This window comes from Malurus melanocephalus, unplaced genomic scaffold (genome assembly GCF_030028575.1).
Source record: "Malurus melanocephalus ecotype Western Australia unplaced genomic scaffold, MMel_1.1 scaffold_553, whole genome shotgun sequence".
Lineage (NCBI taxonomy): Eukaryota > Metazoa > Chordata > Aves > Passeriformes > Maluridae > Malurus > Malurus melanocephalus.
This window is the reverse complement of record NW_026623785.1, coordinates 179501-195582: the sequence shown is the minus strand read 5'-3', so window position 1 is coordinate 195582 and position 16082 is coordinate 179501. Positions and strand designations below refer to the sequence as shown.

Genomic DNA, 16082 nt, shown 5'->3' with positions numbered 1-16082 from the left:
TCCCAGGCTCATCCATGGAGAGGTTTAGTGGCCATCATTCCTTTTCTCTGGCTGCCCCAAGGTGGCCAAGCATGGCACAATCARATCTCCAAGCCAGGTTGAGGCCAGTACTGCTCTCAGTGGTCATTGTTACCATGATCTCAAAAATGCAGAGAGGGGATTTCCAGAAAAGTGACTGGGCAACATTTGCTGTCAGAATAGACCTSGTTTGTGCTGTTTCTTGTGCATTCCTTGCTCCTTGAAAACAAGGGATAATCTGAGACTTTCCTTCACTGCACAGCCAAGGTCTATCAAGACTGATTTCCACGTTTGTCTTTGGGTTGAGGAGACTCTTCCCTCTCAAAAAAAAAAACCAAAAAAAACCAAACAACCGCACACCCAAACAAAATACTTTTTTCCAGCACTCGTCTTCAGGTATGGAATTTATCAGTCTTTGTCTCCTCTTATATTTCCAGGAGAGGAGGAATAGTGGGAATGGAAGGAAATTCGGTTTAGTTTGAACTTCTCTACGTTTCTTAGCTTTGTGTCTAAACACAGGTGAGTTTTCCATTTTATCCCTCAGAATACAAATTGCTTCAATAGGACTGGGATTATCCTAAATTTAACCATTTCAGCTTTACAGAATCATGGATAATTAAGGCTGAATGAGCCCTGTAAGATCATTGAGTCCAGCCATTAACCCAGCATTGCCAGGCCCACCCCTAACCCATGTCCCTGGTACCACATCCACATCTTTTAAATCTCTCCAGGGATGGTGACTCCACTGATGCCCTGGGCAACCTGTCCCAATGAYTGACAACTATTCCAGTGAAGAAATTTTACCTAAAACCCACTTTAATTAGGCCAAATTAATTCAAATATAACAAAGATACGTGTCAAATGGATATGGGAGGATGAGCACAAAACACTAATGATTTGAAGAAATGAATATATGTTCACTTGAAAATATAATTCCCAAATAAAACTGCTTGGGAAACTGCAGTTTGCCTGCAAAAAGAGCCAAAGGAAGTCTGTCAGTGTTTAAGTGATTTTTGACTGTGATTTGGGGCACACACAATGTGTCCAGCCATACAACTTTTTCTTCATCAGGTGAAAATCTTGCTAGCAAAAATACAGAAGAACCAAAACACGTTATGAAGAGGAAGAAACAGGAAGCAGCTCCCTTGGAGGGTTCACACCTACCAAWYTCTGAAGTCGAAGGAGGYTCAACAGCTCCCAGCCTTGGMTCCACTGCCAGGAAGATCCCTTGTCCTGTGGTGCCGTTGATGGCAAAGCCATGAGGTGTCACCAGCAGTGTCACCTGGTGGATCCCGACCGGCAGCCTCGGCACATGGCAAACCAGTCCTGTTTGATTCAGAGCTGTGACGTGGCAGCTCCTGCTGCTCACCTGCACCTGCAGGGCCAACTGCTCCTCGCCAAAACCATCTCCCCTGATCACCACTGTGGCCTGGGGCCCTTCACCTGAAGGAATATGAACATCAAGGTCACTCAAATTTTGGTGCAGCAATGCCCAGAATTTCATTTCAGCCAACAGTTAAAAGTTTTTTCCAGCTTCGTCAGGACAGCCTAAAAACTACAGCGCTGGTGATCTCTCATTGTCCCACATAACACCCATTCCTGCCTGTTCCTATCAACCTATTACCTTTTTCCCTAAATTTTTATTGCAAATAGCTTGAGTCAAGAGCTGTCTTTTATTTTAGGTACCAAACCTGCCATTGTTTCTCTCCCCTTTATGCCTCTCCCATAGAATCACAGAGTAATTAAGGCTGAAAAGACCTCTGAGATCACCTCTAAACCRYGTCCCCAAATGCCACATCCACAAGCCTTCTGAACCCTTCCAGGGATGGTGATTCCACCCTGGGCAGCCTGTTCCAGAGCCTGACAACCCATTCAATGAGAATTCTTTTCCTAATATCTGTTCTAAACTCTTTTGATGAAGGTTGAGACCATTTCTTATCACCCTGTCACTGTTCTCTGGTAGCAGAGCCCGACCTGCCCTGGCTGCCCCCTCCTTTCAGGGAGTTGTGGAGAGTGAAAAGGTCCCCCCTGAACCTCCTTTTCTCCAGACTGAGCCTCCCTTCAGCTGCTCCTCATCAGTTTTGTGCTCCAGACCCTTCCCAGCTCTGCTGCCCTTCTCAGGACAYGTTTGTGCACTCAACATGTCTGGAACCAGAGCTGATCAGAAGCAACCCAGCAAAGGTGCAGTTTCCATAAAAAGTTTCCCAAAGTGATGCCTTAGGATTTTTTAGTTTCTATATTTCCATGCATCTGTATTCTTCTTTAGTATAGCACAAAAAAACACTGTTCTCCCATCTTTAGACAAAGCAATTCCTCTCTGAGCCTGAACCCAAGGACGTCTCGCTGCCTCAGAGCCCCAAAATATGGAAACAACAGAGAGTTGGGGGGGGACCAAGTTTGGGGTGGTTGACATCAACACCTGAAAATATCATTGGGGAATTGAGGTCCAATATGTTAATGAGACAGAATTTATAAAAGGTGAAAATATCATGACTCAGGGTCCATTTTGGGTGCAGGAGGAGGCTTTGTCTACACTAATGTATCAGTAGGCCTGGATTAAAGTTGTCTGTTCTCATTCTCTTAAGTTTGTCTCTCCTTTTTTTCAGCCGAGCCTGATTTTAGGCATCAAAAGGATGCACATACATGCAAAATTGCCAGCATCTGGCAGATCTTTTTCACAAAACAGAGTTTTTTGCCACTGTTCAGACATAGAGCCCTGTTACCTGATGAATACTCCACATCTCTGACTATGGGCGTCAATTCCCGGCTGAACTGGAAAGAGCAGGAGCCAGAACAGTTTGCAAGGACATCATTCACAGCCACCACCACCTGGGGACAGAGGAGAGGGTCACCTTAAAGCTGGCAAGAGAACAGAGGTGTTTTCTAGAGCCACAACAGCCTGGTAGGTGCTGGTAGCCACTGAGAGCACCCAGGGTTAGAACAGGGCACAGGCAGAGAGCTGATCACGCCCTGCTGCAATCTCACTGCCAATTTAATTGCAAATTCAAATTGCAATTTCTAGGGCTCATTCAGAGCACAGCAGAGCACTGCTTTGGATGCTGCATCAGTTTATCTCCCACCTTGCTGGGACCCACAGCTCCTCAAACTCCTGTTCTTCATCCACTGAAGATGGTTCTTGCCTTCCCCCAGTTCTTCCACTTTGCCTTGGGGATAAGTTTATTATRTTTAAAGCACCCTGTAAGACTAATTAAAATGAAACCCACAAAGTGTCTTCTCAGCATGCCACCCTCAATTTTATTTTTTGCCCTCTGTTTTTCACGCTGAAGGAAATAAGCTGGGCTGGGATCTTGATTATCTAAAAGAGATATCAAGGGATATCCCTCATGAAATCTTGATAGTTTAGAAGAATCAACTGGAAAAGGATAGGGCATAAAAGAGCCCCTCTTTATCTCTCTCCAGGTGTTAAGGATGTGCCAGGAGAGTACATCAATGCCTGCAAAAAGCAAAGCAGTCTGTCCCAAAGAAATGCAAGGAGCACAGACCTGCAAAGAACTCTTTTTTAACAGAGACACAATAATTAGAGGGACACTTTTATACTTGAGCTAGCAGCTAGCCAGAATAAAGCTCCAAAAACTACCAGAAAATGTGTTTGCTGCTGGTCTTGTTTCACTTGGGGTGTTCGAGGGTTTGTGCAGCACAGATGGAAACGATCTCGTAGGTGGCTGAGTCACTGAAAGAAGAGCAATCCTCACACCTGGGAACCAGGTTCATCAAAAAAACAGGAGGAGCTGGCCCCAGATGTTGCACAGCTGGGTTTGGAGCAGATCCAGCATCATCCTGTTGCTGCCACAGTGCCTGTGAGTCTGCTGGACACAAAACCAGCAACAGCCACGGTTCTGCAAYATCTGAGAGCAGAGGTGGAACCACATTTGTCCATCCAGCAGACTGGAATGATTCCTCCTTCAGCCAAGAAGCTCTCCTTTCTCTCTTTTCCCACTTGGGGAATTGAGATCCACAGAGGCTCAGGACTTGTCCAACTCACAGATGACCATCCCAGCCACAAACTCATTTATTTTGCCCACCAGTGTAATGGAGGGATGCAGAGCAATTCTGTCATTCCCATTTTTGGTGGCCAGCACCACAGGACCCACCAAGGGTGGGATTTCAGAGATTTTCATCCCTTGGTCACTGCTTAAAAAAAAAAAAAATTATCTTCCATCACTCATGATCAGCATTCTCCCCACCTGCAGCAACTCTTGGCAACAAGTCCTGCTCCACATATCAGGCAGCAAAACATGAGAAATTTATAGCACAGAACATCAGATTTCTGAAAGGATTTAGTGGCAGAACGAGGTACCCAAATACCTATGAGACTCCTGGATCTACACAACCCTGCTGAAGCAGTGAAAAGTGTGAGAGCACATCAACCCACCTGTGTTTGGTTATGGAGGGTAGCAAGCATGTCCCCAAATATTGGTCCAATAAACACACCCCCATCATAAACCACACGAGCAGAAACAGTTGGCTTCAGACCAGTGAGGTTTTCAGCAGAGACCTGGCAAAGATCAAAGAATTTAAGTTTCTCATCCTTTTGTGTCCTGTGAGAGCAAATCAGCCAAGGCCAAAGACTGAATGGGAATTAGCAAAGGAAATTACTGTACACTGATAAGATTGGGCAAGTCCCCAGCTGTTTTTTTCCAAGTCAGTGTCCAGACACTTTCATAGCACGAGCTGGAGTCTCTGGTCACAGTGAAGTCACTGGTGTTGAAGAAGGGAGCTGTAAAGTTATTCACATTGTCCTGCAAAAGCCTGCGGAGCTGGAGGGAGGAGATGTGCACTGAAACACCTGCAAAAKASATYGGGGAGCAGTGGATATCTCCATCCYCAGGAGGGAACATCTGCCTGCTCCTGGGAAAGGAAAGGGTTTCATTACTAGGGCAAGACTGTCATGGTTTAAACCTCTGCAACTGCCAAAAGAGTGAAATTCATTGGACCTTAAACAGCAAAAGATCATTGAATCTAGAATAGGATCATAGAATGATCTGGATTGGAAAGAACCTTTAAAGACCATCTAATCCACACAACGAACCCCAGACCAGGTTACTCAAAGCCCCACCCAACCTGACCTCAAATATTTCTAGGAATGGGGCTTCCAGCACCTCCCTGGGCAACCTGTGCTACTGTTTCACCAACCTCATCATAAAAAAATTCTTCCTCATGTCTAATGTGAAGATCATCTGCACAATTTAATAACAACCAACCTGGCCTTGAGCACATCAGCAATGGGGCAGCCAAAGCTCACCTGGCAATTGACTCCTCCCTTCCTGCTTGGGAAATCCAGGCCCTGGCTCACGTTTTCCCTTACCTGGTATCACTGTGTTGGCCAAGTGGATGTGGAAAGTTCCTCCAAGAGGTGGGGATGACTCCTGCACCCTCTGGATGGTGAGGCTGACCCTCACATCCTCCGTGGAGATGTAGAGGAGCCCGTGCTYCTCAGAGCCCTCCCGAAGCACTGCACCTCTGTGGGACAGAGAGGAGGTCACAGGAAGGAATCAGCGGTGGAGATCCCCATTCCTGACACCCCCATGTCCCCAACAGCCAAGGGACAGTGTGGGAACAACACCCTTCAAAGATTTAAGGGGAATGTGCCCAGAGCTCAAGCAAAACCAGATTTTCCCAACTTCTAACTGCAGTATGCAGGCAGTGCACACAATAGAAACAATAGAAACCTTTTAAAATTCATGATTGAAGAAATAATTTTCACACCATCAAGCACCAGAGAGCACTACCCCAATACTGGTGGCTCCTAAAGGACCAGCTCAGTGCAGCCTGGACAGCATCTGCGACAACAAAGCAAAAATATTTCCTACTTCTCCCTGTAATCTCTTCGAGTCCATGAAAATCTCAACTTTCCCGAGTTACAGTGAGATTCCATACTGTGCAATCACTAAGGTTGGAAAAGACCCCTAAGATTGAGACCAATTATTAACCCAGCCTCACTAGGTCCACTGTCAAACCATGCCCCTAAACACCACATCTGTATTGGAGTAAATMAGGTTCACCCAAGATCCGATTTCTAAAAGTTAAAATGCTTTTCTCCTTCTTCACTGAAATTCTCGTGTTTCAGAGGAAAAGCAGCCTCTCTGTGGTACAACGATGCCACCGTGTGCTCAGTGTCTGGATAACAAGTGGCCCCTGCAGGGCAGATTTCCAGAAACAAAGCCAAAAGGATCACTTCTGCACAGCTGGTACGTCAGATATTAGGGAATATTTTAGCTAATATTCCCGTTCCAACAGGAATAGGAGTTGTACTGAATTAAATCACAGTGAAGAGAAAGWGCCAGGTTTCTTTTGAAGATGTCCAAAAACAGTGTTCATCCCACCCATTTTTAAAKCTTGTGCTGATTCCTGCTTTTCTTTAATATCTTCCTCTGTGAGATAYAAAAGCTCACCCGTGCCAAGAACCGTTTATTTTTTTTTTCCCTGGTGGGAGGTACTGTGATCAATCCATTTCTTGATCCTCTTTTTATTACCTAAACAGGCAGCTCTTCCTAAACCTTCTCTCCTAGGCATTTTCCTCACCTCAATAATGATGCTCATGGCATTTTTTTCCCCTCATTTTTTTCTAAATTCAGTCCAAAAAATATGGTCATCAGTGCTGTTTGTAGCATTCCAGTGTCAGTCTTCAGGCTCCACTCCGGAGTAAAGATTTTCCCTCTTTCTTTTGATTGCACCTCTGATTACACATCTCAATCATCACAAAAATCACCCTGTATTCCCATCCCTGCCCTTACCATGGGTGGTTTGTGTCAGGATGCTAAATTTGACCCAGCTGGACATCTGACCCAACTTTTTTACCAGACTTATTTTCTGCCAGGACAAACCTTCAATGTTGCAGTCTCTGATCCAGTTGTAGCCTATGGTTCTGATCCCTCTTTCACAGTTGGGAGGAACAGAAACCTCATCTCAGCGAACAAGGACACCTAAAGTGGACTTCCAATTCCTAAAGTGTTATTTAATGACAACTGGCCAATGTSATTGGTGCCATTAAAGGTGTTTTGGAAACACCTCTGGATGATATTTATCATCAGATTTCCTTCCAGCTCTACACCCACCTTGGTGTCCCAAGCACATTTTACACCGAAGTTACCTCAGATTTCTTAAGCACCTCTCATTCTCAGCAGCTGAAATCAGCTGACAACAGCTCCAGAGAAACTGCAGGAGGTGTTACAGGGCACTGAGATGATCTGCTCACTGTCCCTACCTTGGGGAGAGAAGGGGCAGACTGGCACCACAGCCAGACACCCTCCAGGACAMGTTGTAGGTGGGAGGAGACCCCACCACAGACACTGCTTCAATTATTCTCCCGCCCAATCGTGGGGGATTGGGGTTTCTCTGAGAAACTGAAAGAAAAAACACAAACATMYATTAGAGCAAGSAGAGMARAGGTGATTGTGCCCAGGTTATTGTTATTTCATAGCTGGAAACACCTGATTTCGGGTTTGGGTTTTTTTTTTTTTGTTTATTTTTAATTATATTCCATAGAATCATCAAGATTGGAAAAGGTCTCTAAGTCCATCAAGCCCAACCATTCTCCAGTTCACCATTAACCCATGTCCCCAAGTGCTACATCCACACATTTTTTGAAACTTTCCAGGGACGCTGAGTTCACCAGAGTCTGTTCCATTTGTAGAAATACATTTCCAAATAAAATGTATTTGTAGAAATATATTTCCAAATAAACCAAGAATACTGATATTTTGGCAATTCCTTCTCAACTGCTGTCACACACACAAAAAAAAATATAAGTTCAAGAAAACAAAATTATTTTTGTGACTGTTGTGAAATCTCCCTTTGAAAAAGTTTTGTCCAGATTGATCACTAGATTTAGTGGAATATCTGGGAGGAAAAAAAACCAAAAATCCTTTACCAGTTACASCTCTGTCTGCGATGATGAGCTCATCCAGATAAAATGATCCAGATGTTTCTTCTTGCASTGCAGGGCTCTGCAAGTCTATCTGGTGCACAAATACTGGGGAATTGGCTGGGAGGTCCTGGAGAAGCACAGAGAGATTCCCACACCTCTTCCAGAGGTCAGTGCAGGTAAATGTCCAGCTGGAAGACACCAGGGTTGGGAAAATAATCAAATTTGAGGTGATTGTGATGATTCCAGATGACATTAGGTACTGTTGTTATCACTACTGGTATTTACTCATGCACAAAGCATGTGCTCAGGGGTTTGTGATCACTCATCCTGTTCTTGCTGGGTTCCCCAGAGTGAGAAATGAGGATTTAGAGCTCTGCTAATGTATCCCCCTCTGAATCACTAGGGTGAGATTTGGGAATGGCTACACCTGCTTTATTTTTTGCAAAATTCCTCAATAGCATCAGTGACCTCAGTGGAAGTCAATCCAGAATTTAATCCCCTCACTCTCTCCAAGTTCTTCAAACTCTCCTGATTTTTTTTTTTAAATCTGCCTGCCCTAAGCTTTAAATCTGCTGCCAAATGTTTTCCACCCATGAAATTTTAAGTGAGTAAAGAAAATCAAAGGCTACACTGATTTTCAAAGCGTGGAGGGAAAAAACAATCAATTCTCTCTCTTATTGAAGAAAATCTATTTGGAAAGAAACTGGGAAATGGATATCCTCAAAAATCTTCAAGTATACCCATGTTTCACTGAGGTCGGAGAGTGCATGTAGCAAGAAATATGGAAATTTACTCAAAAAAATATGGAAATACATTCCAGGGGTGCCTCTGCAGGGACAGAGCTTGCATCAGCTTACCCCAACTGACAACTTTTTCCTATATAAGAATTTTCCTCGGTTTTCCTACTGTCCTTTCTCATGATAGAAAATGTAATCTCTGATAACCAAAATTATGCTTCTAGATACCTTTTAGAGTTGGTTTCATTGAAGTCCCACAGGCAGGTGAGGTTCCTCCTCACTGACCATGAAGAAACATTGGTGTACGACACTGAGAGATGAAGGACGTTGCTCATTTGACCTTTATGTGCAAAACACACCTGGAAAAATGGGAAAAATTTCACAAATCAAGACACAGGTTATTTATATATAACGTACATGGAAGATATAATATTTTATTTCAATTCTGGTTTAACATTGGGGTTGTTTGCTCTGGAGAAGACTCCATGGAGATTTTAGAGCCCCTCCCAATGCCCAAAGGGGCTCCAAGAGACCTGGAGAGGGAATAGGAAATACAGAAAAGGGTTTGTGGCATTCAGGTGACATGGCATCAAAATGGCCCCTGTCATTTCCCTGAGGTTTTGGGTTTATTCCTCTTAAAAGAAGTAGGAGATGAACATAAAAATGAGCAATAATGGACCACCAGATGACAAAGGGTTTTTTTGTTTCCTTTTGCCAAGAAATAATCATCCCTGCATATTCCACCTTTCCCCAACACCACCCCACTTTTTCTTTACCCATAGCAAGGGTTGTATCCCCAGGAATGGATAACAGCCAGGCGTACTAAACAATATCTGCATTTCAGAGACCCAAAACCACTCACACAGCCAATAAAAGACACTCTGCTCTGTGCTAGGACACGATTCCTTGTAGATTTGAGGGAAATTCTAAGCAGACCAAGAAAATTTATGTTGCAGATTAGGCTCTGAGCATTCAGTGCCCAGTGCAAGCCACTCACATGTGTGTATTCAGTCAGGTCATATCTTGGTGGTGCTGATGGGGAAGTTTTCACCAACTGGTTTGGTCTGTGGACACTGAACCTCCCACAGAAAGGCTCTGTTYCACTGACAACGTGTCCTGTGGTGAGGATGCTCTTTATATCTGATAGATATAAGAAAAAAAAATACAAAAAAAACAACCAAATAAGAGGAAATGAGAGGTTTCAAAGTGATTCAGAAGACACCAGCCCAGCCAAGCTTCAAGATTCATGAAAATACAGCCAGTGGGTATCCAGAAATTGTCAAATAGTCCTGCTTTAAGTATTCTCCTCCAGAGATCAAGAAGTGTTTGAATCCTGAGGCTGTCCCATACAGGGCCAGGATTTGGACTCGATGATCCTTGTGGATCCCTTCCAAGTCAGGATATTCTATCACTATGATTATTATATCAATCATCTTCTTTTTTTTAATACAGACACACAATGAATCGATGATAAACATAAACATGTACTTATACCCATTAAAAGTGTAAATTTACTACTATTAAAAGTTTAAAGAACATTTATGTCATTCAAGTGGATCAATTCTCACTGCTGAATAAATACTCAGTAAATATTGCTTATTTGGCACAAAAGTTCCTCACCTTCTTTCTCAAAACCCYGGTGGAAAAGGATTTTAGCAGAAGTTGGCTCAGTTTCACATCCTATTGAAAGGAGTTCCTCTATTGCTGTTTGCACCTTYACAAGAAATTAAGAAAGTGAAAAGCAGTCAGTTACAATCATTTCAACAGCGACTTCAACGCACATATTATCATTTTTCATCAGCCAGGGAYCAGTGGCACAGCAGCTCTGAACAAGCAGGTAGCCAAATATTAAAAAATAAAAATATTAAATAATAAAAGAATAAAATTTATCTCAACAAAGTGTAAATTGTGATGTCTGACAGCTTTCAGGGGTGTGAGACATCCTCAGCCTAATAACTGTCATGGAGCTGTCACTCAGGGTCATTTTAATGCTGATAAAATGCCAAATCACAAGATTAAGCTTTTGAAGAAGCCAGAGACACACATTGCACATCTGACCTTGGAGGAGGAGTCCAAGGATCTGGATCAATGAAATTCCAAGATACCTTAATGTTGTGATATGCTTAGAATACACTGAGGAATCAACACTCAAAAAAATAAAAAATAAAAAATAAAAAAATTTAAAAGAAAAAGAAAAAGAAAAAAGAAAAATTATTACAAATAAAAACAAAAAAATTAAAAAATAAAAATTTTAAAAATAAAAATTAAAAGCTAAAATTAGAAAATGAATACAGAAATATAAATAAAAAACTGGATAGATAAATAAATAAATATAATAATTGAAATTTTTTTTAAATCACATTGCAACACATTCTCAGAAAAAGAAAAAAATTACCCCTACATCACAAACTTTTCTCAGCTTCTGGGCCAAAGTTTAACTGCTGTCAGGTACCAGAGGTTCTCAGCCCCACCCCAGCAGAGGTCCCTGTGTCTGTGTTTCATGGCACTCACCTGGAGAGCTGTAGCATTTGTGGGGATTATTCTCCGTGTGCCATTCCAGGAGATACTGAAAGAACCCGTACCAGACACAGTTAACATCTGACAAAGAAAGAGAAGCCAATAAAGAAATGAAAAAAGATGGAAGCTGCAGGAGACACAGACACTTCAAACCCGGCATCTTCTGCTGAGGAGGATTTTAAAGCCAGCATTTTGCCTTTTTAAGCCTCTGCAAACCAAGAATCCCTTCCARGAGTCACTTCAGCTGCTCTCAAACTGCTCCTGCCCTCCATGGTCTGTTCTGACACAAGGAACAGCATTTTTACATTAMCAGGAGCACAAGGGATACAAGAACTCTGCAAACAGTCCTTAAAATTCCTGACCTGCGGGAGTTCAACCATCAGGAAAAATCTTCCCCCACCCCTGAGGGTTTACACACACACACACTAATTTATTTTAAAACCATAGACAGCTTCAGCTCACTGTGCTCTTCTCACCTGCTGTCTCAGAATGCTGAAAAGAAGGYGGAAGAATATTTTGCACATTAACACCAATGAGACAGTTACAGTTAGGATTTTTTGTCTTCTCTGTCACCTCTYTCAAGGTCAGTCCAGCTCCCAGGGTCACTGACCTGCACTTCTGGGATGTGCAGGGCACGAGCCCGGATTTCGTGCCTCTCTGTGTAGTAATTGTCCACCACACGGGGGTTCAGCCACGTGTTGTGTATCTGGACTCCAATTCTCATCCCCTTGCTGGGGGTTTTTCCATGGTGCAGGGCTTCCAGGTAGTACCTGGAGCCAGCAGTCAGCTCAAATTTCTGGGATTTTGGCTGCCACAGATCGCTCCAGTTCTTCACCCAGTTCTCAGACCACTCTGAATTGCCAGCAGGGAGAGARGCAATTCTCAYCTGTGGGCAGARCAACCAGATCACAGGATCARGGAATGGTTTGGGTTGGAAGGGACCTTAAAAACCATCTGATTCCACCCCCTGCCATTGGCAGACACCTTCCACTATCCCAGGGTGATCCAAGCCCCATCCAGCCTGGCCTTGGACACTTCCAGGGATCCWGGGGCAGCCACAGCTTCTCTGGGCATCCTGTSMMAGGGCCTCACCACCCTCAGAGTTAAGAATTTCTTCCCAATAWCCATATCTCTTTGAAGCYATTAAACCAGTTAGTGACATTTCTSCAGCCCCCAARGCATTCTGTCCAATGCCACAGCTCCCAAAACAAACAAAAAAAAATTATGTTTMTAAATTATAACAGTGGGTTGATGGATGAAAARTTCCTTCCTATTATACAGGAAAAAGAAATTGTGTATAATAGGAAGGGTTTTTTTTCCTGTAAATCTCAAAAGGCTTTGGTTCAAGGTTCAATAGCATAAAGAAGATAATTCTTATGGCTTATCCTAGCACTAGGAATAGTTCCCCAAATGACTTTTCATGGGTGGCTTTGGTTCAGACAGAAATGTGCTGAACTAACAAAAAAAAAAAAAGATTATGGAAAAATAATCAATGACTGGTTGCAAGAGTGAGCTTTTTATGAGCTAAACAACTGACAGGGMCAATATAAATTATCAAATATAATCACACAGATTTCACTTTGCAATATATTTATAAGAGACAATAAACCAATTCACTCTGAGGAAATTCCCACTTGTTATCACCTTAATTGAAACCCTTTTCATCCTCATTTTTCATTTCATCTCCTTTTYCTCCACCAAGGGTAATACCTTCTGTTCTGGATCTTGGGACAAACTTAAGTAGAGAGAAGCCTGCCCATCTGCCTGAATCCAGAAGGTGTAATTGTTGGTCTGAGGAGCCACAAAAAATCCACGCAGTCTGGAGCTGAGCAAAACCAGAACATCCATAATATACAGCAAATTTTCAGAAAAAAAAAAAAAAAAAACCAAAAAAAACCAAAACAACAAACTATCCCCACACCCAACCCTAACACACACTGAGTGAACAAGAAAACATCTTTAAACCAAGTTTTAACAAAACAAAACTAGTTATTTTAAAATGAAGTAACCTCAAAATGACCCAATTTCACATTAAATGTCAATTATGCTTTACAAAAGTTTCAAAAAGGAAAGAAAAAACAGCCAYGTGAAACAAAGTACGATTTTGTGGGTGCCCGCTTTTGTGCATTTCTTCTCAAGTAAAGCCTTAACCCTGAACATGAAGAAAAAAGCCAAAACCACACTCAGAATCAAACAACGGAAAAACAGAGAAGTGGCAGAAAAATGTAAGAATTCAAGCACATTGCACGGTTTTTCAAGGTCATAACTGAAGAGGCAATGGGAACCAACACAGTTCAGGAATTTAATTATTTGTATTAACTCCACCTTTGCTGCCAGCATCAGCTGAGAATCTGCCCTTCCACATCTGGCCAGAGCTCCAGCCCTRAACACCCTCAAACTGCAGCTCCTTCTGCTTCCACAGCATTTTCTTTTTTTTTTTTTCTTTTAGTCGCATTTCAGCATATCTAGGCCAGGTAGAGCAAAAATACTGAGGGAAGGCAAAAAAGGGGAAGAAATAAAACACTCTACCGCATATTTTAAGCTTCAAAAGGACCTCAGAGCAAAGGGTTTGCTTTGATTTWTAGGAGCTATGCAGTGAGGCTCTGCTATAAAGGGCTGTCAGGTGTTTTTGCTGCACCTTACACTGCTAAAGGTGATTGCCGTGGCTTCGTGTCTTTTTAAGATCACTGAGTACCTGAAGGACTCCTTTGCCCCAGACAGAAACCTTACAGGGGAGCTGGCATTAGGTACAAACTGCCATCTGTATCCAGGGCCTGCTTCTSTCAGATCAGAGGCATCATCCCAGACTTCAAAGAGAAGCCCTCTGTTTCCTAGAAAGTTAAAACAAAAGCGTTCTCAGCAGAAATCCCAGGGCACATGCTGGAATCAGTGGTGTAGGAGACAGGCCAGGGAGAAAATTTTAATAATAAATTGGTTCTGTTTGTGGCGTGTTTTGCAGTCTAAGGCAGAACACAGATCTCGCCTTAGGGAATTTGTTTTACCTTGAAATAAATCTGCCACCAGAAATAACGAAATTCTGCGGAGAGCAGAGCATCCAACCAGCTCACACATCTGCTCTTGCAGGAAAAGGCACTGAGGTGACCCACAGCCAAAGTTAAGGCTCTTTTTATGCACCTCAATCTCCTACTGCAGTTCTCCACTCAAGGAGGGTCCCCAGAAGCCTCTGTAGTGATTCCAGTTCAGCCATCCTTCCTCTAAATATTATCCATATTTYCCCTCCATTTCCCACACCAGTCTGACCTTCCTCCCACCATCTCCTGCCTGCACCTCATGGGCCGAGCTCTCCACCTTGGTTTTCCTGGCTGTAGAATCATGGACTGATTTGGGTTGGAAGGGACCRTTYGAGTTTATCCAGACCAAMCCYCTGCCATGAGCAGGGACATCTCCAGCCAGGGAAGGTTGCTCTGAGCTGCACCCAAACCAGCCTTGAATGTGTCAGGGATGGAGCACCCACCMCCTCTCTGGGCAACCTGTGCCAGGGCCTCAACTCCCTCTCTATAAAAAAACACCTTCCTTAGGTATTTTTTATCTAATTTAAATAAGCTCCCTTTTAATTTAACACCATCACCCCCTGTCCTATCACCACAGACCCTACTAATAGTTTATCCCCATATTTCTTCAATTCCCCTTTAGGCACYGGAAGGGGCTCTCAGATCTCCCTGGAGCCTTCTCCAGGCTGGACAACCCCAYCTCTCTMATCAGTCTTTCCCCACAGCARAGRTGCTCCARCYTTTTKATTATTTTACAGCCCCCTTCTCCACCAACCCCAAAAGAAACTGGCTTGCTGTCAAAGCCCTGCTTTGGAAAGCCCTGTTTTTCGATTGCTTTCACCAGCAAAGGGTTTCTGCCCTGCATTTCTGTGTTTGTTTTCCTGTTTGGAGTTTCAGTCGAGGATCTTACCTGGCTGGGGGGTACCCAGTCCCCTTCCCTCCCCAAAGGGGTCGGTGGTGCATCTGATTTCCCGGGGAGAGATGTGCTTCACTCTGCAGGGAACACCTGCCAGCAGGAAAAGGAGGCAGAGGTGCTGTGGGATGTTTGGAAACACAGCTGAGCCACAGCAAAAACCCATCTCAGAGGGGTAGAATGGTTTGGGTTGGAAAGGACATGTCCTAGTGTAGCTGAGTATGTGTATTCCTATCATCTGCTTATGTTAAAGGAAAGTTACCCTTCTGTAACTATACTTTAGTTGAGACTGCTCTGATTTGTTTTCTGGTGTTCCTCCCTTCAAGGACAATGGGAGGGAGAAGTACAAGTCACACACATTCCTGRAGGAGTCTCAGGCTCAGTGATGGGGAAGAAGCTGCCTCCTGTCTGGGATTTCTCCTTTTTTCCCTCTTTTTTGGACTTGTTTTATTTCCTTGATTTTTCTTTTTGTCCTTCATCATCTGAGAATTAGAAGGTTCCCGTGGCACGACAGACGAGAAAGATCCTCCAGTGAACCACCGGAGCAATTCTGTCCAACCCCTCTGGGGGCCTCGGTGGGGAAGCCACTCCCAGGAGGGAAGAGAAAAGCTTTAAGATCCAACAGCTGGTCCCACAGTTTTTTTTTTGTTTTATAATTTTTTTCCCCATCTCTTCTTTGTGGGCATATTATTTTGTTGTTGTTGTTGTTTTGTTAAATATTTTTTTTTCATTTTCTTTTCACTTTCCTCTCTGTGGAGAAGTTTGTCTCTAGGACCTGAATGGGGAAAGGAGGGGGGTTTGCTGGAACTTGGGAGTGTTCACCCTCATTAAATTCGTTCAAACCACAATAGGATGTTACAAACAATTTGTTCCACAAACAGGGACACCTTCTACTAGAGCAGGTTGCTCTGTTGGATCCCCTTCARGCACAGGAAGGTGCTCCAAGGTGTCCTTGGATCCTTCCTTTCTCCAATCTGAGCAGCCCCATCCTTCTCAGC

The 16082-nt window shown here is 43.4% G+C and overlaps 1 protein-coding gene across 1 annotated transcript in view; it reads right to left on the bottom strand.

Annotated features, from left to right (window-relative positions):
- PKHD1 (PKHD1 ciliary IPT domain containing fibrocystin/polyductin) overlaps positions 1-16082 on the bottom strand; it is a 238629-nt gene that overhangs the window by 209729 nt on the left and 12818 nt on the right. Inside the window, exons 11-24 of the mRNA XM_057382183.1 lie at positions 13856-14015; positions 12871-12985; positions 11771-12046; positions 11155-11241; positions 10264-10357; positions 9641-9783; positions 8872-9002; positions 7910-8094; positions 7244-7382; positions 5345-5499; positions 4641-4825; positions 4412-4534; positions 2742-2847; positions 1183-1461 (exon numbers count right to left, since the gene is read on the bottom strand). Of these exons, the coding sequence (XP_057238166.1) occupies positions 1183-1461; positions 2742-2847; positions 4412-4534; positions 4641-4825; positions 5345-5499; positions 7244-7382; positions 7910-8094; positions 8872-9002; positions 9641-9783; positions 10264-10357; positions 11155-11241; positions 11771-12046; positions 12871-12985; positions 13856-14015 (2178 nt within the window). The remainder of the gene's footprint in view (positions 1-1182; positions 1462-2741; positions 2848-4411; positions 4535-4640; positions 4826-5344; positions 5500-7243; positions 7383-7909; positions 8095-8871; positions 9003-9640; positions 9784-10263; positions 10358-11154; positions 11242-11770; positions 12047-12870; positions 12986-13855; positions 14016-16082) is intronic.